General features: G+C 47.1%; 1 protein-coding gene across 2 annotated transcripts in view; it reads left to right on the top strand.

Annotated features, from left to right (window-relative positions):
* The window catches only part of ASIC2 (acid sensing ion channel subunit 2), a gene marked incomplete at its 5' end in the record, with an annotated part of 981,828 nt that overhangs the window by 904,867 nt on the left and 51,954 nt on the right, over positions 1 to 25,007 (top strand). For both annotated transcript variants that reach the window (XM_080825772.1, XM_080825771.1), the window contains one exon: positions 15,939 to 16,066. In XM_080825772.1, the coding sequence (XP_080681898.1) occupies positions 15,939 to 16,066 (128 nt within the window). The remainder of the gene's footprint in view (positions 1 to 15,938; positions 16,067 to 25,007) is intronic.

Raw genomic sequence — 25,007 nt, 5'->3', positions numbered from 1 at the left:
ATACCCAGGAGTGCAATTGCTGGGTCGTAGGGTAGCTCTATTTTCAGTTTTTTGAGGAACCTCCACACTGTTTTCCAGAGTGGTTGCACCAGCTTGCATTCCCACCAACAGTGTAGGAGGGTTCCCCTCTCTCCGCATCCTCGCCAGCATCTGTCATTTCTTGACTTGTTAATTTTAGCCATTCTGACTGGTGTGAGGTGGTATCTCATTGTGGTTTTGATTTGTATTTCCCTGATGCCGAGTGATGTGGAGCATTTTTTCATGTGTCTGTTGGCCATCTGGATGTCTTCCTTGCAGAAATGTCTGTTCATGTCCTCTGCCCATTTCTTGACTGGATTATTTGTTCTTTGGGTATTGAGTTTGATAAGCTCTTTATAGATTTTGGATACGAGCCCTTTATCTGATATGTCATTTGCAAATATCTTCTCCCATTCTGTCAGTTGTCTTTTGGTTTTGTTAACTGTTTCCTTTGCTGTGCAAAAGCTTTTGATCTTGATGAAATCCCAATAGTTCATTTTTGCCCTTGCTTCTGTTGCCTTTGGCGATGTTCCTAGGAAGAAGTTGCTGCGGTGGAGGTCAAAGAGGTTGCTGCCTGCATTGTCCTCAAGGATTTTGATAGATTCCTTTCGCACATTGAGGTCCTTCATCCACTTTGAGTCTATTTTCGTGTGTGGTGTAAGGAAATAGTCCAATTTCATTTTTCTGCATGTGGCTGTCCAATTTTCCCAGCACCATTTGTTGAAGAGGCTGTCTTTTTTCCATTGGATATTCTTTCCTGCTTTGTCAAAGATTAGTTGACCATAGAGTTGAGGGTCTATTTCTGGGCTCTCTATTCTGTTCCATTGGTCTATATGTCTGTTTTTGTGCCAGTACCATACTGTCTTGATGATGACAGCTTTGTAATAGAGCTTGAAGTCTGGAATTGTGATACCACCGACTTTGGCTTTCTTTTTCAATATTCCTTTGGCTATTCGAGGTCTTTTCTGGTTCCATATAAATTTTAGGATTATTTGTTCTATTTCTTTAAAAAAAATGGATGGGATTTTGATAGGGATTGCATTAAATGTGTAGATTGCTTTAGGTAGAATAGACATTTTCACAATATTTGTTCTTCCAATCCATGAGCATGGAATATTTTTCCATTTCTTTGTGTCTTCCTCAATTTCTTTCATGAGTACTTTATAGTTTTCTGAGTATAGATTCTTTGCCTCTTTGGTTAGATTTATTCCTAGGTATCTTATGGTTTTGGGTACGATTGTAAATGGGACTGACTCCTCAATTTCTCTTTCTTCTGTCTTGTTGTTAGTGTAAAGAAATGCGACTGATTTCTGTGCATTGACTTTATATCCTGACACTTTACTGAATTCCTGTATAAGTTCTAGCAGTTTTGGAGTGGAGCCTTTTGGGTTTTCCACATATAGTATCATATCATCTGCAAAGAGTGATAGTTTGACTTCTTCTTTGCCGATTTGGATGCCTTTAATTTCTTTTTGTTGTCTGATTGCTGAGGCTAGGACTTCTAGTACTATATTGAACAGCAGTGGTGATAACGGACATCCCTGCCGTGTTCCTGACCTTAGCGGAAAAGCTTTCAGTTTTTCTCCATTGAGAATGATATTTGCAGTGGGTTTTTCATAGATGGCTTTGATAATATTGAGGTATGTGCCTTCTATCCCTACACTTTGAAGAGTTTTAATCAGGAAGGGATGCTGCACTTTGTCAAACGCTTTTTCAGCATCTATTGAGAGTATCATATGGTTCTTACTCTTTCTTTTATTAATGTATTGTATCACATTGATGGATTTGTGGATGTTGAACCAACCTTGCAGCCCTGGAATAAATCCCACTTGGTCGTGGTGAATAATCCTTTTAATGTACTGTTGGATCCTATTGGCCAGTATTTTGGTGAGAATTTTCGCATCTGTGTTCATCAAGGATATGGGTCTGTAATTCTCTTTTTTGGTGGGATCCTTGTCTGGTTTTGGGATCAAGGTGATGCTGGCCTCATAGAATGAGTTTGGAAGTTTTCCTTCCATTTCTATTTTTTGGAACAGTTTCAGGAGAATAGGAATTAATTCTTCTTTAAATGTTTGGTAGAATTCCCCTGGGAAGCCGTCTGGTCCTGGACTTTTGTTTGTTTGGAGATTTTTGATGACTGTTTCAATCTCCTTACTGGTTATGGGTCTGTTCAGGTTATCTATTTCTTCCTGGTTCAGTTGTGGTAGTTTATACATCTCTAGAAATGTATCCATTTCTTCCAGGTTGTCAAATTTGTTGCCATAGAGTTGCTCGTAGTATGTTCTTATAATTGTTTGTATTTCTTTGGTGTTGGTTGTGATCTCTCCTCTTTCATTCATGATTTTATTTATTTGCGTCCTTTCTCTTTTCTTTTTGATAAGTCTGGCCAGGGGCTTATCAATCTTATTAATTCTTTCAAAGAACCAGCTCCTAGTTTTGTTGATTTGTTCTATTGTTTTTTTAGTTTCTATTTCATTGATTTCTGCTCTGATCTTTATGATTTCTCTTCTCCTGCTGGGTTTAGGCTTTCTTTGTTGTTCTCTCTCCAGCTCCTTTAGGTGTAGGGTTAGGTTGTGTATTTGAGACCTTTCTTGTTTCTTGAGAAAGGCTTGCACTGCTATATATTTTCCTCTCAGGACTGCCTTTGTTGTGTCCCACAGATTTTGAACTGTTGTGTTTTCATTATCATTTGTTTCCATGAATTTTTTCAATTCTTCTTTAATTTCCTGGTTGACCCATTCATTTTTTAGAAGGATGCTGTTTAGTCTCCATGTATTTGCGTTCTTTCCAAATTTCCTCTTGTGATTGAGTTCGAGCTTCAGAGCATTGTGGTCTGAAAATATGCAGGGAATGATCTCAATCTTTTGGTACCGATTGAGACCTGATTTATGACCCAGGATGTGGTCTATTCTGGAGAATGTTCCATGTGCACTAGAGAAGAATGTATATTCTGTTGCTTTGGGATGAAATGTTCTGAATATATCTGTGATGTCCATCTGGTCCAGTGTGTCATTTAAGGCCTTTATTTCCTTGTTGATCTTTTGCTTAGATGATCTGTCCATTTCAGTGAGGGGAGTGTTAAAGTCCCCTGCTATTATTGTATTACTGTCGATGTATTTCTTTGATTTTGTTACTAATTGGTTTATATAGTTGGCTGCTCCCATGTTAGGGGCATAGATATTTAAGATTGTTAGATCTTCTTGTTGGACAGACCCTTTGAGTATGATATAGTGTCCTTCCTCATCTCTTATTATAGTCTTTGGCTTAAAATCTAATTGATCTGATATAAGGATTGCCACCCCAGCTTTCTTCTGATGTCCATTAGCATGGTACATTGTTTTCCACCCCCTCACTTTAAATCTGGAGGTGTCTTCGGGTCTAAAATGAGTTTCTTGGAGGCAGCATATGGATGGGTTTTGTTTTTTTATCCATTCTGATACCCTGTGTCTTTTGATTGGGGCATTTAGCCCATTAACATTCAGGGTAACTATTGAGAGATATGAATTTAGTGCCATTGTATTGCCTGTAAGGTGATTGTTACTGTATATTGTTTCTGTTTCTTTCTGATCTACTACTTTTAGGGTCTCTCTTTGCTTAGAGGACCCCTTTCAATATTTCCTGTAGAGCTGGTTTGGTGTTTGCAAATTCTTTCAGCTTTTGTTTGTCCTGGAAGCTTTTTATCTCTCCTTCTATTTTCAATGATAGCCTAGCCGGATATAGTATTCTTGGCTGCATGTTTTTCTCGTTTAGTGCTCTGAATATATCATGCCAGTTCTTTCTGGCCTGCCAGGTCTCTGTGGATAGGTCCGCTGCCAATCTAATGTTTTTACCCTTGTATGTTACAGACTTCTTTTCCCGGGCTGCTTTCAGGATTTTCTCTTTGTCGCTAAGACTTGTAAATTTTACTATCAGGTGACGAGGTGTGGACCTATTTTTATTGATTTTGAGGGGCGTTCTTAGCATCTCCTGGATTTTGATGTTTGTTCCCTTTGCCATATTAGGGAAATTCTCTCCAATAATTGTCTCCAATATACCTTCTGCTCCCCTCTCTCTTTCTTCTTCTTCTGGAATCCCAATTATTCTAATGTTGTGTCGTCTTATGGTGTCACTTATCTCTCGAATCCTCTCCTCGTGTTCCAGTAGTTGTTTGTCTCTCTTTTGCTCAGCTTCTTTATTCTCTGTCATTTGGTCTTCTATGTCACTAATTCTTTCTTCTGCCTCATTTATCCTGGCAGTGAGAGCTTCCATTTTTGATTGCACCTCATGAATAGCTTTTTTGATTTCAACTTGGTTAGATTTTAGTTCTTTTATTTCTCCAGAAAGGGCTTTTATCTCTCCGGAGAGGGTTTCTCTAATATCTTCTATGCCTTTTTCGAGCCCGGCTAGAACCTTGAGAATTGTCATTCTGAACTCTAGATCTGTCATGCTACCTATGTCTGTATTGATTAGGTCTCCAGCCTTCGGTACGGCCTCTTGTTCTTTTTTTTGAGGTGAGTTTTTCCGCCTTGTCATTTTGTCCAGGTAGGATTTGCTTTCTCCTGCTGTGGAATTCCGCTGTTCTTGGTGACTGAAGTTGGTTTTGGATCGGTTTCTTGTTGATCTTCTGGGGGAGGGGCCTGTTGTAGTGATTCTCAAGTGTCCTTGCCGCAGGTGGAATTGCACCGCCCTTGCCAGGGGCCGGGCTAAGGAATCCGCTCGGGTTTGCTTTCGGGAGCTTTTGTTCCCTGAGCGCTTTCCGTAGAGTTCCGGTGGACGGGAATGAAGATGGCGGCCTCCCAATCTCTCGGCCCGGAGGAGCCGAGAGCTTGGGGTTCCGCTCCTCAGTGCGCTCTCAGAGCAAAGCGCCCAATAGCCCCTCCTCCCTGGCTTGTGGTCGCGCCTCGAGGAAAGCAGTCAATTGTTGGAGCTGGAGAAAAGCGCCGGGTCGCTTTTGTCTCCGTGGCCTCCGGCCGCGCTCCGAGCCCACCCAGCCTGCGACCGGCACAAGGTAACCCTGGGCTTAGAGCTCACTCCTCGGCTTTGTCGCTATAGCCGGCTTCCCCGCTCTAATACCTGCGAGCTCTGCGGCACTCAGACACCCCCAGTCCTTCTGTGACCCCGCGGGTCCTGGGGTTATGCTGACCCCGCCTGGGTTTCCCCCCAGTTTAGCCTCTGGAGCGATGTCTCCCAGTGGAGCCGACTTTTAAAAGTCCCGATTTTGTGCTCCGTCGCTCCGCTGCTTGCCGGGTGCCGGCCCCTCCCCCCGGGGTCTATCTTCCCGTCGCTTTGGATTCACTTCTCCGCAGGTCCTACCTTTCAGAAAGTGATCGATTTTCTGTTTCTGGGATTGTTGCTCTTCTTCTCTTCGATTTCCCGTTGGATTTGTAGGTGTTCACAATGCTTAGATAAGCTATCTAGCTGATCTCCTGCTACCTGATGTCGTCTCAGCCTGCTACTTCTCCGCCATCTTGACTCCTCCCCCCCGAATCTGCATTGTAACAGGAGTCCTTGGCTGACTCATGTTCTAGGATGAGAAGCTCTGATCCAGAGCTTTGGAAGTATGCCTTTTTAACATCTTGACATTTCTCAGATGTCATTCTCCCCACATGAACGCTATCATGCTTTTTATATTCACTGATTGAGAAAATACTCAATTACAGAAGGTAATGCTTTGAATGACTTTGACTTCCGTAATTATATCACAATCTATATACGTGATCTGTTTGGCATCTGCTTGTACCTAACTTCCATCACCAGCGTGTGCAAACAGAATGTTTATAAATAGAATCTCAATCATCCACCAACTTCCCCAATGGTTCCGGATACGTGGCACTTCCTGATGGCTTTTCAAGGGTGATGTCTCCTGCATGCGGGTTGCCCACCCAGAATCATCAGCCTTCCTACCAAGGAGTTTATAATCTCTGAGCCTGAATGCACCAGGGAAACTCATTATTTAAAGAATCCTTGGGATAAATGTTTTTGTAATGAGAGCAGACCAAACTGCACACCGGTGCCTTCACGAATGTATGTTTTGTGGACCTTCTGTTTAACAGGAATGTGTCAAATGAATACACTCTTCTTTGTTGCATAGCTAAGACCCAACATTAACCCTCTCCTTCCCCAACATGGACAAATCACTCCATAGGATACAACGTTCTTCACCTGCATCATATCCTCTGACGCTCATACATTCTTAACAATGTAGACCGAGCAGGCTTAATCATTTAACAGATTAATCCATTGAACAGATGGTAAGTAAGCTAGTCTCTGAGATGCCGAGTGGCTTTCCCATGACCTCATGGCCAAAAAGCATTGGAACTAGCACTTGAATCTATCTCTGATTTGGTCCTTGGTTCTTTCCGCCAAGAGCTAGTGTTTCTTAATAATGAAAACAGAAAAAGAGAAGGGAGGGATAAAAGCGGTTGCTTTGGTTAACGTTTTTGTTGCTTGGTTGACATCTTTGCCAGATCATGTCACAGGGGGAGGTTTGCAGGAAGGGGTTGAGGTTTGCAGCCTTCACCACACTGTCGTGGCCACTTGCTAAGGAGCTGTCATTGAGAACCCCACTACCCCACGAGCTGCCCTGAACAGACATAATTGCAGCCTGTCTGGCTTGGGGACACAGTGTTGATTTCTCTTCCTCCAGATCTGGTCTAGCCTCAAAATGTCACCTGTGAGCACTGGAGTGTGAGCGTACCCGTCTCTGTGCTGGGTTCAGCTTTGCTCATCTAGACATGCTACTCAGCTGGGCCTGTCAGGGGAGGGGTGGGCAGGGAGCACAAAACACACACAGCCCGATGTTAGCCAGGCAGCAATTCAGGGAGTCTTTGTGTTGTCTTTAGAAAACTCAGCCTCCTCTGACTTGCAAGGGCTGAACAGCCATGTTGGGTTTGTTAAATCTAGTTTTCAGGACATTAAAATGAGATGCAGTGAGGTTAGGAGACTTGTGCATGATCCCGGGCTCCTAAAATTGCAAGGCTAAAAGTCACCTGAGGGATCAGCTCTACTCTCCCCCACCCCCCTTCAATTTAAACAAGAGGAAACTAAGGCTCAGAGAGGCAATATAATTTGCCTGAGGTCACACAGCTATTCAGTGGTGGGGCTGGGAATCAGACCCTGGGCTCCATGATTTCAGAGCCCACCCTTTTCTTGGGACCCTTTCCTGCTCCCCTTTCCAGGGCCCCATCTCGGCCTCCTTGGATTCCTCTATGCATACCAGAAGGACTGGAGGAGCCAAGATGGTGCCCCTAGTGGACCACCGAAACAGTGTTTGGCAGAACCTTTCCACCAGAGCTCTCAATGGCTGGGGCTAGGACCTCAGCCCCTATTATCGTCACCGTCCCACACAGTGAGCCTTCCCTGAACTCTGAGATGAGAGAACACAGGCTGCTGAACCCAATGTAAATTAAAAGATTCTCTCCCTTCATCCCTGTACAGCATGAACCCTTATTAGCTTGTCACCTGGGACCGGTGCTTTCTCTAGTTGACTGACAAAGGGCAGGGGAGAGTGAGGAGTCAAGATACCTGGTTCCTGGACTCTGCCAGGCCACCACTTGCCATGTGGCCATTGGCCACTCTCTTCCCTGTGGGTCTCAATTTTCTCACCTATAAGATGAAAAGTTAGTTGGATTCAAGCAGTGTCAAGGACTCTCCTAGCTCCAAAATTCTAAGCAGCCATGAATGATGGACCCTGGGCCTGTCCTTTCCTTTCTTTGGACTTTGGTTTCTTCACCTATAACATAGATACAATGTAAAAAAATTATAATTTTATATATATATATATATATATATATATATATATATATATATTTCCCTAAGTGGGAATATTGACTTATTGATGCCTGTCTCGGGATGGTGGGGAGGATCTGGGACGTGAAGTCTGTGAGCCCCAAAGCTTACCATACTTATGGCAGTGTAGTTGTTTGCCATGTCCTATAGGGACATGAATGGCTCAGAGTCCAGGCCTGCAGGCTCTCAAAGGGGACCTACCCCATGGAGAATGCAGCCAGTGACACCAGAACGGCATGCTCTCTGAGCGATGCCAGGTGTTAGAGGGCAAAAAAGCAGAGCCTTGTGAGCGGACAGCCAGGGACGGATGCTGGATTTGCTCACTGTGGCTATAGCAAGCTGACCACCACTCTGAGCCTTTGTTTTCTTCTCTGTAAAATATTTGTTCTCATGTCTATAATAAGCCTGCCTCTTGGGGCAACTCTAAGGCATAATAAAGAGATTATCTGGCCTCTGACCACACCCCAGTGGCTCTGAGAACAGGCCAAGGGCATGCCTGTCTCTGGGCTTCCCCACCTGCTTCCTCCGGGAACGCTCTCCTGGGGTCATCCCACGAGCCACCTGCCCGCTTCAGCCAGGTCCCTTCCTACAGACAGTCACGCTGGAAAGCCCTGGAGAGTCACAGCCCCAGCCCCCCACCTATACGGTCTCACTGTCCTCTCCCGTGCTTCTCCCCCCAGCACTGGGCGCGGCTGGCCTGTGTCCCTGGTTGGTGTCTGCCCTGCCCGGAATGGGAGCGCCAGGAGGACACAGGACCTGCTCGGTTCCCTGCTGGGCCACCGGTCCCTGGCCTGTGGCCGGTGTCCATGCAAGGCATTTGGTACGTCACTGTCCAGTGGACAAGGGGACGGATGCAGAATGGTGGCGAGCACCTGGGCCCCTCAGGAAGGCCAGAGTTTTCTCTGGTTCTGTGAACAGCAGCACTTCCAGGAGCCGCTTCAGGGAAGTAAGAGGAAATGAGCGTGGTTTTGGAGATAGTTCCTCTCTTACCCTCCTATCTCTTTCTCTGTCTCTCTCTCCGTCATGTACACACACACTTCAGTCCCCAGAGAATGGCAGGGCCCAGCCCCAGCATCTGGTGAGCAGTGTCAGAGCCAGAGAAGCCAGTGGGGGGCCCAGAGTGGGGGGTGGCCCAGCGGATGGACAGGTCCCTCCCCAACCTGGCTGAAACATGGACCTGAACACTCCAGGCCTCTCTCCCTGAGCTCGAGGAGCAGTGAGTTCCAAAGGCTGAGTCTCGCCCCCACTGTGATATCATAGGCCACAGAAGCCAGGCAGATGGCAGCCACTCAAGACACTAACACCAGCCAGGTCCCTTCAGCAGGGTGTCTCGAGCAGTCTTTACTGTGACGACCAACCCCCCCCAGCTTAAGTCCCTACTACACAGCTGCCCTCCAGGCTCTGAATGACTGACCACCTGCTGCCTTGAGACGGTGGCAGTGGGTCCCGATGGCTCAGAAGGCCTTGTGCGGACCCAGCTTGGTCAAAACCTCGCCTAGGAGACCCAGACAAATGGGCCACCCTCTTGGCATCTCTGTGTCTTCTCTGTAAAAGGAGAAGCTGAGTCTCAGAGATCAGCTGTGCTGTTTGTTCACTTCTGCAAGCAGTATGGTACTTACTATGTGCCAAGCATTATGCAGATATGCATAAATTAAACACTGACCCTGTCCCCAAGTATCTCCCAGTCTTAGTGGAGAAAGAGTTAAGTGGAAAAGGTAAGGACCAGATATTGGGACATCCAGTGGAGGAGACTTTCCAGGACAGGAAAGCTGGATAGGGATCAACCAGATGGAAGGGGAGGAGATAAGGGCCAGTCCAGATGCAGGGGGTCCCATCAGGAAGGAGGAGTAAGAAAGGACACCTGATCCAGCTGGGTTTTTTTTTTTAATAAGATCATTATTTATTACTGAGACTTGAGTTTACAAATCTATTTTTTTAATTGAAGCAAATTTAGTTTATTTTTTTGTGAGCTATTATCCAGCTGGGTTTTACTGAAAGCCGAAACACTGAATAAGGACGGTGACAGCATTATAAGTCAGTGAGCCTTTCTTAATCACCAGACTCTGTGCTAAGGTTTTTCTGTGCAATGCCAATAGCCCTATGAAGACAGATCCATTATTAGGTCCAAACCCATTCTGCAAATTTTGCAGAAAACCCAGGCTCCAAGAGATGAAACAACTTGCCAAAGGTCACGGAGCTAGACTTGATCTTAGCCTGCCTGACCCCAGAGCCCCAAGCATTTAACCAACTGTCCTAGGCTCTGTCTGGTTCTGACCCCCCAGGTAGAAGGCGCTGTGTTTCTACCTCTCTTACAATGCCCAGGTCACTCCCTGGGGAAAGGGTTCTCTACTCCAGGTGCGAGCTCTGCTCACCATGGCCCCCACCCAGTGTCCCCAGGATGTCCATCCACCATGAAGGGCTATTGGCTGTCCTGTGGGAGACAGGGATAGGGTCCTGAGCTCCTTTGCACAGAAGTCTCTCCAGGTCAAAGCACCGAGCATACCTCCGCTAGCAAAGTCTCCAGGAATGAGGACACACTGGGGTTAGGGCCAAGGGGGAAGGTCAGCATGGCAACAGGAAGACTGGTGGTCACAGTATGTACCTTCAGATCCTTGAAGGCGTGTCAAGTGGGAAAAGGGATGGAACTGGGAGCAGGGGGAAAATCTATAAACAGGCAGTTTTCAGCTCAAAATAAGGATGACCTTTGAAAACCATGGACCACCCTGTAGGCAGTGAGGTCTCCTGCCAAGAACACTCAGACACAGCGGCTGTCCTTCTGTGCACGGTGCTGCACAGGTGCCTCGAGCTGTCTCCCAGAGCCCGGGCAGTACATGCCCCCTGGGGTCCGAACCAATGAGGACCCAAGCAGGCAATCAACAGCACCCACAAACAGGATAATCCAAGGAAAGACGAATGAAGTACTGTTTACAAAGGTGTGGGCAAGGCTTAGGGAGGGCAGGACGGCCACTACCATGCCTAGGGAAAGGGGAACAGAGCTGGCATCAGAACCCAGACAGAGAGCAATACCAAGAGCTCCCCGTAGCCTCCCAGCACAGAACTGTGGCTTTCCAAGGTGCTGTGCAGCTAACTCGAAGTGACCCAGCCAATGGAGCTAAGAGACTGAATATCCCAGAGTCACTCCTCTCTCCTCCAGGTTCCTACAGACCCATCATCACTGGCTGACCCCAGCCAGAAGCCAGAGGGTGAGGGAGCCCATCAGGACAGTCTCTGCAGGTGCAGCTCCCAGGGCAGAGAGCCAAATGCAGAGGACTGGCTAGGGGAGGCTATCCTGCACTGAGCTGAGCCCCCATGCGTCTGGCCTCCCTCCTACCCTCTCCTCTCCAGCTAGCTATCCTAGCCACGTTATAAAGTTGGTTTCGGCCAACACAGATTGCTCTGTATCAACATATCCCTGCCTTAGCCTAGAAAATTCCTCTGGCTTTTCAGAAAATCTTCCCTTCCTACTTCCCTCGTGTTTACTTCCTTGGCATATTTCCTGTAATTTGCGAAGATTAAAGATTTAAGCTTCTTTTATTGCTATGTACTTTCCCGGCCCCATTATGCATTCTGCCCGTGGCTTGCCCGTCTCCTCCCGCAGAGGTTCCAAATCCTTTCTGCACGCACAGAAAACGCTTTACAGGTAGACCTCACCATGAGCCAGCCATGGCTGTGTACTTGAAAAGGGGTATGGTATTCTGGCTTGGGCTAGGACGCACCTTACCGCCTTCCTCCTGATCCAACATTATCTTTCATGTTTGGTCCCAATTAACAAGGGCTCCCAACACTGTGCATGTAGTAACTTTCCCTTCCGCTGTGCTCTCTCACGCTCTCACGCGCTCGCTCGCTCTCGGGGGCTTTGAATCCTGGTGTTCATGATATGTAAACAATTCCTTCGCTGCACTTGGGGCCCGCACTCTGCAGCAGCTCCGTGTCAGATCATTTGGTGGTGAGGGGAACATGAGGCTGGGAAGAATTCTGTCCATGCCAGTCTGGGTTCTGGTCAGGGCTGGCTCCTCCAATGTGCCACCCATGTAGTCACGCTGGTCCCCGTGCTCCAAAGGCTTGAATGTTCAGCTGTGGCTATCCTGAAATTCATAATTATTTTTTTAAGAAGGGTCCCCACATTTTCACTTTGTGCTGGGACCCCAAAACTGCTATATGTTATAGCTGCTAATGTTATGGCTGCTACTGCTGTGGTTTTATGGGCAACCCACCTGCATCTCAGCAGGAGAGACCCCCCCCACCGCCAAGTCGTGTGACGTGGACAGGCAGCATGTGCTGCTGGCATTTCTCTGCGTCCAACCAGACCCTGGGCAGACTCGCAGCCGCCAAAGGGCAGGGAATGAATTAGAAGTCAGAGGACTTGACTTCTAGCCCCTGCTCTACCCTGGACTTGCTGTGTGTGCTTGGCCAAGTCACTTCCCCTTTCTGGACTAGATTGCCACTTGCCCACCTGTGTTTGGCCTCAGATAACCTATAGTCGAATCTGTGGAAATGCAGATGCCTGGGTTCTACCCCAGAGTGAGTGGATGGAGGGATGGGTCCCCAGAATCATCACCCAGAGCTCCCTACATGATTTTGATGTGCATTCCAGTCCGAGAACCTCTGAGGTACCTGACTGGAGCCTTTGACTCTAGCTGTCTATTTTGGATCACTGAGTTCTTAAGTTGGGTCTTCACTGTGACACTGATAGCATCCATGTCAAGGAAGTGTGGGACACTGCGGGTGGATACTACAGGGCAGAGACTAGAAGGGGGCTGCTCACTACTTAGACTGGAGAATGATCCACAGATGGAGGCTGAGGACAGCTCTATGAAGGAAGAGAAACTATGTGGAGATGGGATACTAAGTGGTGTTATGGGGAACCAGGGCCGGAAGACAGCTGGGACGATCACTGTGGGCTGGCCATGAAGACGCACAGCCCTGCTTCTGCTTGCCCAGAGCCCCACCCAAATCACCCAAGGCCTCAGGCCACAGACCCCCCCAGAGGCACTGCTTAGGAAAGCAAGGGGCTGATGTCCTTGCTGTCCCTGATGCTGTGAGACGTCTGGAATGTTCACAGCTAACATTCTCCAGCGGCACTGCCCACTGAAGTTGTCACTAGCCACATGCGGCTATTTAAGTAAATTAATTAAATTGAAATTCAATTAGAGATAAATAAGGCAAGCAAAAAAAAAAAAAAGGTAGTATGTGAGGTGATAGATGTATTAATTAATCTGATGAGGAAATCCTTTCCTAATGGGTACATATATCAAATCCTCACATCGTATACTTTACCTCACAATATGTCAGTTATACCTCGGTAAAGCTGGGGGGTTGGTTAATTAGGCAATTAATTGGAATCTCAGTTCCTTGGTTGCACTCGTCACACTTCATGTTGTTATAGCTCCTATGTTGGAGAGCACGGATTCTAGAACATTCTACCTTGGCAGAAAGTTCTCTAAAGAGAGTGGAAGCCTTACCCATCACTCTTTTCTGTGCCTAGCCAGTCGCTGGATATTTGTAATGATAGGAGATCATTTAGAAATGTACTCTGCCCCAGCCCCTGCTGCTTCTGGAATAAACTCCCCTTCCAAATCCCAACCCGCTCTGGCTGGCCTTGGGCGGCTCTCACAAGGCAGGCATGCCTGGCCTGTCTGCTTTGCCCATTACTTGAAGCGTTTCTGACAGAAAGACTTCACTTTTCATTTCTCCCTGTAAGCCGAGGGTCCCCTCCTTTGAGCCTGTCTTATTGGCTCTCGGGTTTCCTAAGCTCAGTTACCTAGCCAGCACGCAGCTCAGAGAGCTCCAGAAAACAAGTTTTGGCATCTCTCCCATCCCACCCCCCCACAGCTCACAGAACATGACTTCAGTTCATCCAAGCACAAGCATCCCTGTGATCCCAGCATCACGCCACTTTCGCTCCTTCCCTATCCGAGCCTGTTCCTCAGGCTCCTGACCTCTCCTCCACCCCTCCCCTTCCCACCCATCCTCCATCTCCTGCAGTCACCTTCCCTGATGCTCCTGTGGGGCACTGGGAGGAATAAGGGGCACTCACTTCTCTGCAGCGTTCACCATCCCCAGGAGAGACAGGCCCCAAACCACAGACATGCCGGGACATTCGGACGGCAGTCTGCACATGGACAATCTGGGTAAAGAAATAGCAGAACATTTGTCCGCTGGAGGGAAGGGGGTGTGTTTGTGGATTGCCTGGGATCCTCTGCCACTTCTCTAACACAGGACAAAAGGATTTCTGACTGAGGGTCTCTTCTGCCTAAACCCCGTGCCAGCCACTAAGCTCCAAGTCTAGACTCTGAAACCCCTGCCTATCCTTCCTACTAATCCCTGTGTGCCTACTCAGCCCTTCTGTGCATGTACCCCTACCTTGGAATTGTTGCCCATCTCTGACCCCCCGCCCCTGCCTCTGTCACTGGACACCAGGCTGTCTGTGGGTCTTGCCCATTCCCATGCCTGGCCCCAGCCCTTCCTTCCTCTCAGTATTCATCCCCAGACTATGATCCCAGTGCTAATACCTCCCTCCCTCCCACCCTCCCTCACCTCGACCTCCATTTGTCCCCTACTCCATCCTCCCCCATTCCACCATTTACCCATCCTCTCCCCATTCCCTTCCTTGAACACTCCTTGATTTGGACTCTAGATTGGCCTTGTCCATTAATAACTGAGTGAAGTCTGAGTCACAAATCCCTTATTCACTCAGCAGGCATTGCCTGAGTGCATGCTATATGGTCTGGCCCCACAGAGGACCTTTGAGATCCAAGGAGACAGCCCAGAACTTGGCTTCAGGATCCTCCAGCCCGGTGGAAGAGACAATCAGATAAAGAATTAGTGCCTGGTGTGGCAGAAGTTTCATCAGGCATATGTAAAGAACACAACAGAGCAAGAGAAGAGTTTGCTTTGGGTGGGGCTGGGGGCTGAATCTTCAGGAACGAGTAGGGAGATTGGTCAGGTGGACAAGGTTGAAAGGCTTTCCAGGCAGAAGGGAAAGCATGTGCATTCATGCAGAGCAGAGACCAGTAACAACCAATCTGGGCAGCCCGGGAGGGTTGGACCATCTGGCGCCATGAAGGAGGCTGCCCCGAGAAGGCTGGTAACAGGGGCAGGTTGTGGAGGCTGGGCTTCTTATCAGCCTGGGAGAAAGTTGTGCAGGTTTGCGTGCTGGACAGCTCCCTCTGTGGGCTGTTGGTAAAGAGTAAGACTGAGGACTCTGACCCAGGAAAGGCTCATACAGCCCACCTGTGCATTCTCCACCAATTGTGAGCCCATCTCTGCCATCCCATCACCTTCCACCACTCTTGCCACCTCCCGCTGCCAAGGGCCATTTCTCTTGTGAAGTGAAAGAGAGGCAGAAGTGTCTCTTCTGGTTGCCCATCTCCTACAGCTCTGAGGGGCAGCAGGCATCTTAGCATGCAAGCAAGTCCTCTATTTTCATTTCTGCTGCTGTGTCTTCGTCTGTTCCCCCTCCTGATCCCCTCACCTTCAGCTCATGGCCCAGCAGAGAAGCTAGTGAATAAAATAAAGGTGCTTGACTCACTTCCTAATCCCATTTTATAGTGCCAGAGTCCAAAGCAAAGGGTTGGCTTAACTGGCCTGAATTAGCTTCTGACAGCTACTGTAACAGATGCCACAAACTTCCTGGCTTCAAACAACACAGATTTATTCTGTTATAGTGCTGGAAGTCAAATGTCCAAAACCCGGTCTCACAGGGCAAAAATCTAGGGGCTGGAGGGGCTGCATTCCTTGTGGGGGCTCCAGGGGGTAAATCCGTCCCCCTGCCTTGTCCAGCATCCCATGGCTTGTGGCTCTTTCCTCCATGTCCAAAACCAGCAACAAAGCTTCTTCCATTCTATCCCTGACTCTGACCCTCCTGCCTCCCTCTCATGAGGACCCTTGTGATGACATTGGGCTGCCCAGGTAATCCAGGATAACCTCCCCATCTCCAGGTCCCTCACTTAATCCCACCTGCAGTATCCCTTCTGCGGGGCAAAGTGACATCTTCATAGTTTCCAGGGATAAGGATGTAGATGTCTTTGCAGGCCATCATACTGCCCACCATGTGGCCTTTTCTGGCGTCCCTCTGAGCTTCTGAATCCCAGGAGTCTATATGAGCATCTGCTATCACTGACCCATGGCTCTGTGTGTCTTTGTCCTTTCAGAGGAAACGACATTTGAAGCAGGAGTGAAAGTTCAGATCCACAGTCAGTCTGAGCCGCCTTTCATCCAAGAACTGGGCTTTGGGGTGGCTCCAGGGTTCCAGACTTTCGTGGCCACCCAGGAGCAGAGGGTAAGTTCCTGGGCTCCCTGGACCAGAGGTCCCGGGCCTACACCGGCCACCTGCATAGGCATGAGGAGGGGAAATGGGACTCCCACTTTTGGAAGGCTCTGAGTCCACTCAGGAGGCCTGAGTGGGGATGGGCTCGGGACAGAGGCTCACCTAGAAATTGGAGAAAGGTATCAGCTTAACCTCTGTAACCTAATTCTCCCATATCATCCACCAGTTCCTAAAATTGGGTGTGAGAGAAACCCAGCTTCCTTTCTTTTTCACTGAATTGGGTCAGAGTTTTTTCCAGAACCTTCTGGGGCAGGGGGGCAGAACTTTCTTAATCTATGGGAAAGCACTGAAGACTGTGGGCCTCCCAAGCTGTTCCCTGTACTTAATGCCTGGATACTTGCTGACAGCCAAGATCAGCCTCCACTGGAGCATACAGTGGGTGGGATGTCGGTTTTGAGGCAGACACAGAGGAGGCTGGGAGGCTAGCTGGCCTCCACAGGCCTCAGAGGCTGAGACAGGTGGAGAGATCAGAAATGAGCACGCAAGGGTGTCCTAGGTGGGAACCAAGTGTAGTAGCCAGAAAACCTCATCTTTAAGGACAAAGAAGGAGGGTATGGAGCAGATGGCAGGGAGCCAAGTTCAGGGCTGAGGATTTGAGTCGAGAAGGGTGAGAACACAGACGAACAAGTCCAGGCATGCAGACAGACAGGCTGCCCTGGTGAGCCCAGAACCTAAGCTATTAGCCTCGTGGGCTTTTGAGTACCGCCAACCCCAAGCAAAGCCAGACACTCGTTAAAGTGACAAGGACAGATTTTAATCAAAAATATACCCTTGCAGTAGGGACAAAGGTTCAGCATGAATGGAACTCAACTTCCATTTTCACAGAGGTGGCTGGCATCTTAATGGAAATGTGAGGAGAAGGGAGGGGAGCAGAAGGGTCTGGGGCAGAGTCAGGGAAGTGAAACATGGCAGAAAGCAGGAAGGGGGGCACTGTTCCACGAGAAACCCACCTGGGTTTGCTAACTGGCACCTGTCAGAGTTAGGCTCCTATCTATCCACAAAGACAAGGGGACGAAAGCCCAATCTTTAGGTGTTGGCTGGAGCAAATAGTAAATACTTTTGGCAGGCTTGAGTTTTCTTAGGCAGGGACTTATCTTCCATGAGTGACACCAAAGAAATTTCTGGACTGAGTGGAAAGCTGGAGCTCAGGACTTCTAAGAACCCTTGAGTTTCTTCCTCTTCCCAAAAGGAAACCAAGGGACTCCCCACGGTGAGCAAGAGACAGGGACAGCCCATTCCAGGCTTCAGAGAACAAATCTGTTGTTTGCTTTGAAGTGTGTTCTCAGAAAATCAGCCTCATTCATAGCAGCCTTGTGATGAGTATTATAACTAATAATAAGATATTTGGTTAAACATTTTACAAATCTTCAAAGCATTTCTGCCTCATCTCATTTCATCATTTCATTCATATTAATAGAGAAATACAAAAACACATCCCGGAGCTAAATCTAATAATAAATTATGTTTACATGTATATGAAAGAGCATATTCATAGGAAATAAGACTCGAAGGAAATAAGCCAAAATACCCACAGTGGGGGAATTGTGAATGATTTATTTTCTTTTCTGGGTTTCCACATGTTTTAGAATGTGGCTCTTTTGTTTATTCATTCAACAAATGTTTGTTGAACCCCAACTATGAACAAGGTGGCAGAGATACAGTGGTGAACAAAAGAGACCCAGGGTCTGTCCCACAAAGCCTACAGATTAGTGGTTTCTTTCCCAAACAAAAAACAATAATTAAATAATGTGAAGCAAAGTATAATGGTGATTGGTCCCATTTGTATGCTCTCATTCTGCCATTAACATCCAGCTGACCCTGGTTCTCAAACACCACATTTCAGTGATTCTAAGAAGTACAGTTGAGCTCTGAACAACATGGGGGTTAGAGGCACCAACCTCTCATAGAGTGGAAAGTCTGCCTATAAGCTTTGACTCCCCAGGAACTGAATTAGTAATAGCCTACTGTTGACCAGAAGCCTTACAGATAACTGAGTCAATTAACACATATTTTGTATGTTCTATGGATTATATACCATAGTCTTACAATAAAGTAAGCTAGAGCTAGGAAAATGTTAAGAAAATCAAAGGGAAGAGAAAATACATGTATAAAAAAAAAAACACATATAAGAACACACACCTGTCTTGTTCAAGGTTCCACTGTATTTTTTTTTCATATTTTAACATTTCTGAAATCAGGATTTGTCTCTCAATCAATGGCATCTTAGAGCTAAAATTAGCATTGCTATTTCTTTCTTGTGGGGTATAAAATCATGGTGTATCCTACGGTCTGTCTTGGCTACATTGTTTCCCTTCCAGCATTCCCCTGCTTCAGCTCAAAGCTCAAGGGAATCTTGCAAAAAGGCCAGGGGTGACAAGACTGTGGGAGCAGGAGGCCCTTTCCTGGAAAGTTGAGGTGAATCACACTAGGGAAATGGACTCCTGAGTGAGAGCCCAAAGAAGAACTGGTCATTTAAAGAACACCTACCATGAATCCCTTTGAGAATGGGGAAGTCCTTTTGCATAGTAAAAAATCACTCAACCCATGCCAAGTATATACAGACCTCCTTCAATATTTTTTCATTTTTTTAATTCCAAAAGAGCACACTATTGCACTGTAACCCAAAGCAAAGATCACTGTTGTAAAAATCAGTATCTGCCCTAAACCCAGTAAAGCCAGGGTATGCTGCTGCCTTCCGGGACAGCCTGAGAAACACATCTCTGGCTCACTCAGCTGCAGTGGGAGCCCTGTGTGATCCCAGGACAGGCACTACCACCACCAGAGACAAGCAGCGGGATGATACACTGGAGTGGAGACAGACCCTGGAAGGGGGATATAATACCAATCACTTCCAACTGAACACACGCCGACTGCCAGGCATCAAGCAACTGAGACACTTGACATGCATTCTTTCATTTTACCCCCCACAGCAACCCCAAAAAGGAAATAATATTATCTCCACGTTCCAGAAGATAAAACTGCACATTTAGGTAACTTGCTTAAGGTTGCATAGTAGGGGGAGAGCAGGGCCCAATTGTGAGCCCACATCTCTGTGTGGAGAGGAAATCAGCCTGGGGGCCCAGAGGCCTGGAGTCTAGTCCTAATGTGCCATGAGACCTTGGACAATTTGCTTCCCTCCCTGTGCCATGGGTTTCCCAAGCATGGAATGGGAGGGCTGGGTTAGACGACCTCAAAGGGCCTCCAGCATTAATAGCCCCGTAGTCCCAGGTAAATAGCATCTCTAAAACTTTAGAAGAGAGGTTCTGAGCATGCTCCTTGTCAGTAACCCTTCCTCAGCTCACACACAGAGTGGTCACAATGCTACCCTACTGAAATCCCTTAAATTCCAGCACTTCTCATAATTTGCAAAGCCTCAACCCTTAAGAATGGCTTCTGAGGTCCTGTGCAGTGTGGCCCCGGCCCTCTCTCTGGCTTCATCATTCCCTGTGGTTGACCAACATGCCTTGGACATCAGCCAGACACTCTGTGTCCTTCGATGCCTGCTTCGTGCATTTGCTCCCGCTGTTCCCTCTGCCCAGAATCCCTTCTTTGTCTTATCTGCTTGGCAAAGTCCTACTCATACTTCCAAACACTGCTTAAAGATCATGGTCTTTAAGAAGGCTTTCTCCCACCCCTAAGAAGGAGCTAGTTGCTCCATTCAGCTCTCTGCACATTCATTTATTCCTTCAACAAATACTCAATGAGCACTTCTTATGCCAGGAAAATGAAAATCAGCAAGACCTGCTCCCAACCTTGGAAGCGTTCAGAGAATGAAGTGGGTTTGTTGACAATTTTGTCACACTCCTAAGAGATACAAAAATCTCCTTGTAGGACTTACTTCCCTTGTGCATCATTTATCTTTACACCTGCCTTTTAAGAACTGATTTCTTTAACCTCCATCAGCCCTTGTCTCACCGTAGACTGGGAGCTCCCTGAGAGCAAGGCCTATGCCTCTTAGATTCTATAACATTGGTGCCTTGCTTATACATGAGCTCAGAAAATGTGCATTGATCAAAGAATGAATGAACTCTGCTGCCTAAATCTGCACCCTCTGTTCAAACAACACTCAAATGCTATACTCTAAAGCTCTCCCTGCCTCCCCCCTCCCACCCCTGCCAAAATTCCCATGCAAATGTGCCCTGAGGACCCGCCTTCTCCCTGAGGCTAAGCCAGCCTGTGACAGATGACATTATCTTTATCTTTCTGTCTACACACTTAGAGACCCTAATCAAACCAAAAGCTCATGAAATGGGTCAGGGTTGGAGACCATCCGTGTACATGAGAGTGGATGTAGCAGATGAGAAGGGCAGAACAGCACTCTGGAATTTGCAGAGAATTGTATGAGTGTGTCAATAGATCAAGCGCAAAGCTAGGACATTCAAGCTTAGCACTTGCTAAGACCCAAGACTGTCTTCAATGTTGACATCATCAGTCAGACTCTTTTCTCTAATTTAAGGTGATTGCCAATCCTGATGGGACTCCCAGTTGTGATTTGATATCAGAAATATCAGACTTTCATCATCTCCCATGCCCTCCTCCAAGAGCCGAGTGGTGATTCTTGTTTTCTAAATATTCAAATTAGTAATTCAGCCACTTTGGCCCATACTTCTTGGTGGGTCTGAAAATGAATCTGGAGATCCTGGGTAGTCTGTTGGCCACCAGCCCCCACTGTTCAGAAAATTTCCTGGAAAACATGGCCCTGGGTCTATATTTTGAGGTCTCAGAAATGCCTTGGAGTATAGGGTTAGAAAATCACTGGCCAGAGGTATCCCATTTTCACCAAGAACCCCTTTTAATACCACTTGTTCATTCACCACTGGAAATGAGAAGGGTTCCAATCCTGAAACCTGGACTCTGTGTTGGTTCTTCATGTGGGCTGTTTCCAAAGTACCATGAGAATGCCCATCGTCGCACCCTACCCTGCACTGAGCTGCTGCCCACTAGCCTGTTAGGGGCTGTAAATAAAGGCAAATATAAATGTTTGGGTCCTGCTGGACCCAATTAGGTCATTGGCGGGATGTGTGGGCCCAGCTGGCTCCTGCGGAAGCTTATGCCTTTGCCTTTAGCGTAGGTTGGCCGCACTTCCAACATTTGGAGGGAATTCTACCATGGTTCACAATAATAGTATCCCCTACCCCACCCCAAATAAACAGTCTCAGCTGTTGGGTGGGGTGCCCCCGTCTGCTCTTGACAGCTCTGCTCAAGCTTCCAAATGCAACTTCCTAAGTGACTCTCAAAAGACAAGACTCATTCATCAATGTGACAGCCAGATCCATGGTCTGTAGTATCTGCTTCATGGGCCTCATTAGAAATGGAGGTTGGCCCATTTGTTTTTTTCAAGGCAGAAGAGAGAACTTGTTATGCTTGCCTTCGACAACTTCCAAACTGCCAAAGCTGGAGTCACATAAATATGGCAGCATCTAATTCTGCTCCAGAAAGCACCAGGGAGGCGCCAGAAGGCAGGACGGCCTGCTGGGTGGCCATTCCCTCCATGATCCATAGGGCACATGTCTCCCATAAACAGATAAAAATAAGAACCAACTAAGTTCTTTTACTAGCATAGCTACTTAACCACTTGTTACCACTCAGCGTCCAAAATAGAAATTCTCCCAGATCCCCACATGGTTTTGCCAATACTCGGGTTTTCGCCCTTTTTTCCTACACAATGAGTGCTTGCTTTTTTCAAGGTGGAGGTGATGGCAGGGGGTGGAGAAGGAAGAAGAAGACTTGTTGATTGGCTAGGATGAGCCAGTATCTCAGCTCTGTTGGGGTTATCCCAAAAGAAGCCCACATAAAAATATGTTCAAGTCTCGTAAGAAGATAAAATCACTCTACCCCGCCTCCCCTCTACCTTGCAGCCTCTCCCTTCTTTCCCTAACAAAGTGCCTCCAAACCACTCTGGAGACTTGTCTCTCCTTCCTCACCTCCCTTATACTTCCCATCCCACCCGTAGCACTCCACTGAAACTGCTCTTCATCAAGGTGACCTATGAAATCTTTGTGGCCAAAGCCTGTCTTTGTTGCTAAGGACACTCCCCACTCCTCAGTCATTACCCTACCTGGTTTCTCAGTGGCAGGTAACCTGTTGGTCATGCCCTCCTGAGACACTCTTCTCTCTGGTGTGATTTCCTTCTTACTCCCCTTCATGAGCAGTTCTTTCTCTGTTCACCCCTTCGACAGTGGGTACTCCAACATGTTGTTTCTGGCCTCTCCCAGCCTGCAGTCTCCTTGAATGCCCTTGACCATGACTCTCAGATGCTACTCCCACCCCAGATGCAGCCAAACCCCTCCGCACAGAGTCCCATGGGCATCTCAAATCAACAGTCTAAATGGAACTCATCCTCTTCCCCACCTTCACCCCTGCACCCCAACGCTGCTGCTCCACCTAAGTCCCACAACCCTGTGAGTGGCCTGAGTACACATATGCACTCACTAGAGGGTGACCTTGTGCCTCATTCTTCTCATCTGGAAAATGGGAATGATGACGGTTCCTATCTCAGAGGCTAACTGAAGGACTGAGTTAATGCCTTCATGTAGAACACTTCTTAGCATATCGTAAGTGCTCAGTAGATGTCTGCAATTACTATCCCCCACCCTGGACACTACTTTAATTCAGTCCTTTGTGATTCTGCACCTGGATAATAACAGCTGCCTCCGTTTTCCCTGCTACCCATCCAGCTCCTCTGCAAGCCATTCTCTGCCATCAACATGATCTTCATAAAGTACAAATCTGAGGATCTCCCTTCCTCATTGCTGGATGAAGCCTGGGAGTCCCTGCATAGCCCTTTCTGCTCTGGTCCCTGGCTGCTTTTTCAGCAATACCCCTCTGCTCCCCAGCCTCCTACACACTGCACCAGTTACCCCAAACCGTGGGCGGTTATTCCCAAGCATCATGTGCTCTCCCCTCTCTCTCCCTGCCAGCAACACTCTTCCCGCCCTTTCCTTACCAGACCCATATGTGTCCTTTGAGATTCAGCTCAAATGTTACCTCCTCCAGAAGGTCATCCTGGAGTATTCTGTGTGAATCTCTAGCATAAAATTTATACTTTATAATCATCTGTTTACTTCTCTTTTTCCCCTTCCAGACTGTGAGCTCTTTGAAAATACGATTATCTTCCTTCTGTTCCTTATATTTCAGTATTTTGTGTGGTGCCTTACAGACAGATGATCCTTGATAAATTGTATTGAATGGAATGAATGAGTAAACGAATGCATGACAGAGAGACAAGGAGACTGCTTTATCATGCTATTTCCGTTCCTGATACCCATTGATGTCTTGGAGACTGCTTTATCATGCTACTTTCCTACTTGATACCCATTGATGCCTTTCCAGAGACAGAATAAAGTCCCAATTCCACATCCCAGCTCCAGCTAGCACCTTTCTCAGTGGCTACATCTCACCGTGCTTTGGCAGCCGCCCTCTGGTTCACACACTGCTGGGTCTTCCTGCCCCACCCCTTGCTCATTTCCTGCTGACATATTCGTTTATCGAATATGCGCTCTGTGCCTGGCACTGTGTGAGGCATGAATGATCCCACCGTGAACAGGACTGATCCGACCCTTCTCAGAAGAGAGGCAGACACTCCAATAATCAATCACAGATTAAAAGCTCTATGTGTCTGTGTAACATGCCCCCAATATACTTTAAACTTCTTACGGGAACATATCAGCTCTTATCATTCTTAAATGGAAGGATGAATGGATGGAATATTGTAGAATGATCTCGGAGGTCCACCCCCAGTAATTTACAGTCCATATAAGCTCTTGTTAGCTTCCAGATTTGATGTAACCGAATTAAACAGTCTAACACTAGGAACTAAAAAAAGAAAAAGTCCCTTTACTGAGCACATGGAGAAAAGCGATTAGCTGGAAATGGTACAAATTGACATGGCAGCCCCGGCCCGAGTCCAAAGTCTAGACCTTCCATGGTACCCACCCTCACTAGCAACCATCAGGACAGAACTAGCCGCTCCTGGACGCTCTCTGCCCTGGCTCTGACATCAGAAGCCAGTGGCTTATCTCAATGGCTTATTTCCTCCTTGGACCCTTGAGGAGGGAAGCAGGCTCTAACGTCTGTTGACTCAGGTACTTTATCTGACTCCGGAGACAAGTTAATATATCAGAATATTCTTTGGTTGGGTCTTGCTACTCAATATACTATGTTATCTTCTGGTTCTCAAGTAGCTTGCTATCTGAACTCTGAACAGTGTGGCCTTGGTTTCTGGTTTGTTTGTTTTTTTTAATAAGGGGCCAAAAAAAAAAGTCTGTAGAGGACACTTCCATACACAGGCTGAAAGCCATCTCATCATTTTCTTGCCAACGGGGAAGGTTAGATAATCACAAACAAATCTTTTAGAAATATCAACCCTAATGAAGGAAGGAAGGAAGGCAATTGAACAACCCTGCTGACGATCAGACCCATCAGACCGTCTTGACAAAGGCAGAGGAAGAGAGGCTTGGAAAAGACATCTCTTTCCTATGTCTCCCCTCCCCCTTCACTCTTGAAAACAGCTTTTGCTCAGGGACAGAGAAGTCCCCACATTTGTTTATGTTGTGACAAAAGGGCTGGACGGCCCCAGGAATCATTTGAGATGGACTAATAAATCTCAGTGCTAATCTGTTAGACTGTTCTAGCCCCAAAGCATGTCTGGTCCCTCACCTACAGAATTCCTCTCTCTCTCTCTCTTTCTTGAGTATTTAAAACATTCTAACAACAGCCAGCTGGCTATTAATATAATATAATATAATATATTTAATATAAATTTACATAATAGCACAAGTCGTTTGCATACTTTGCTCCAAGCAATGAGAGTATGCCCTATGAGGGCTAAGGTTCCAAAACAATGAGCGCAGAGCCTCACACTGTAAGTCAGTGAGTGAAGGAGGGGCAGACT

Source organism: Martes martes (assembly GCF_963455335.1).
Source record: "Martes martes genome assembly, chromosome: 16".
In the NCBI taxonomy this organism is placed as follows: Eukaryota; Metazoa; Chordata; class Mammalia; order Carnivora; family Mustelidae; genus Martes; species Martes martes.
This window is presented reverse-complemented; position numbering and strand designations above follow the sequence as displayed.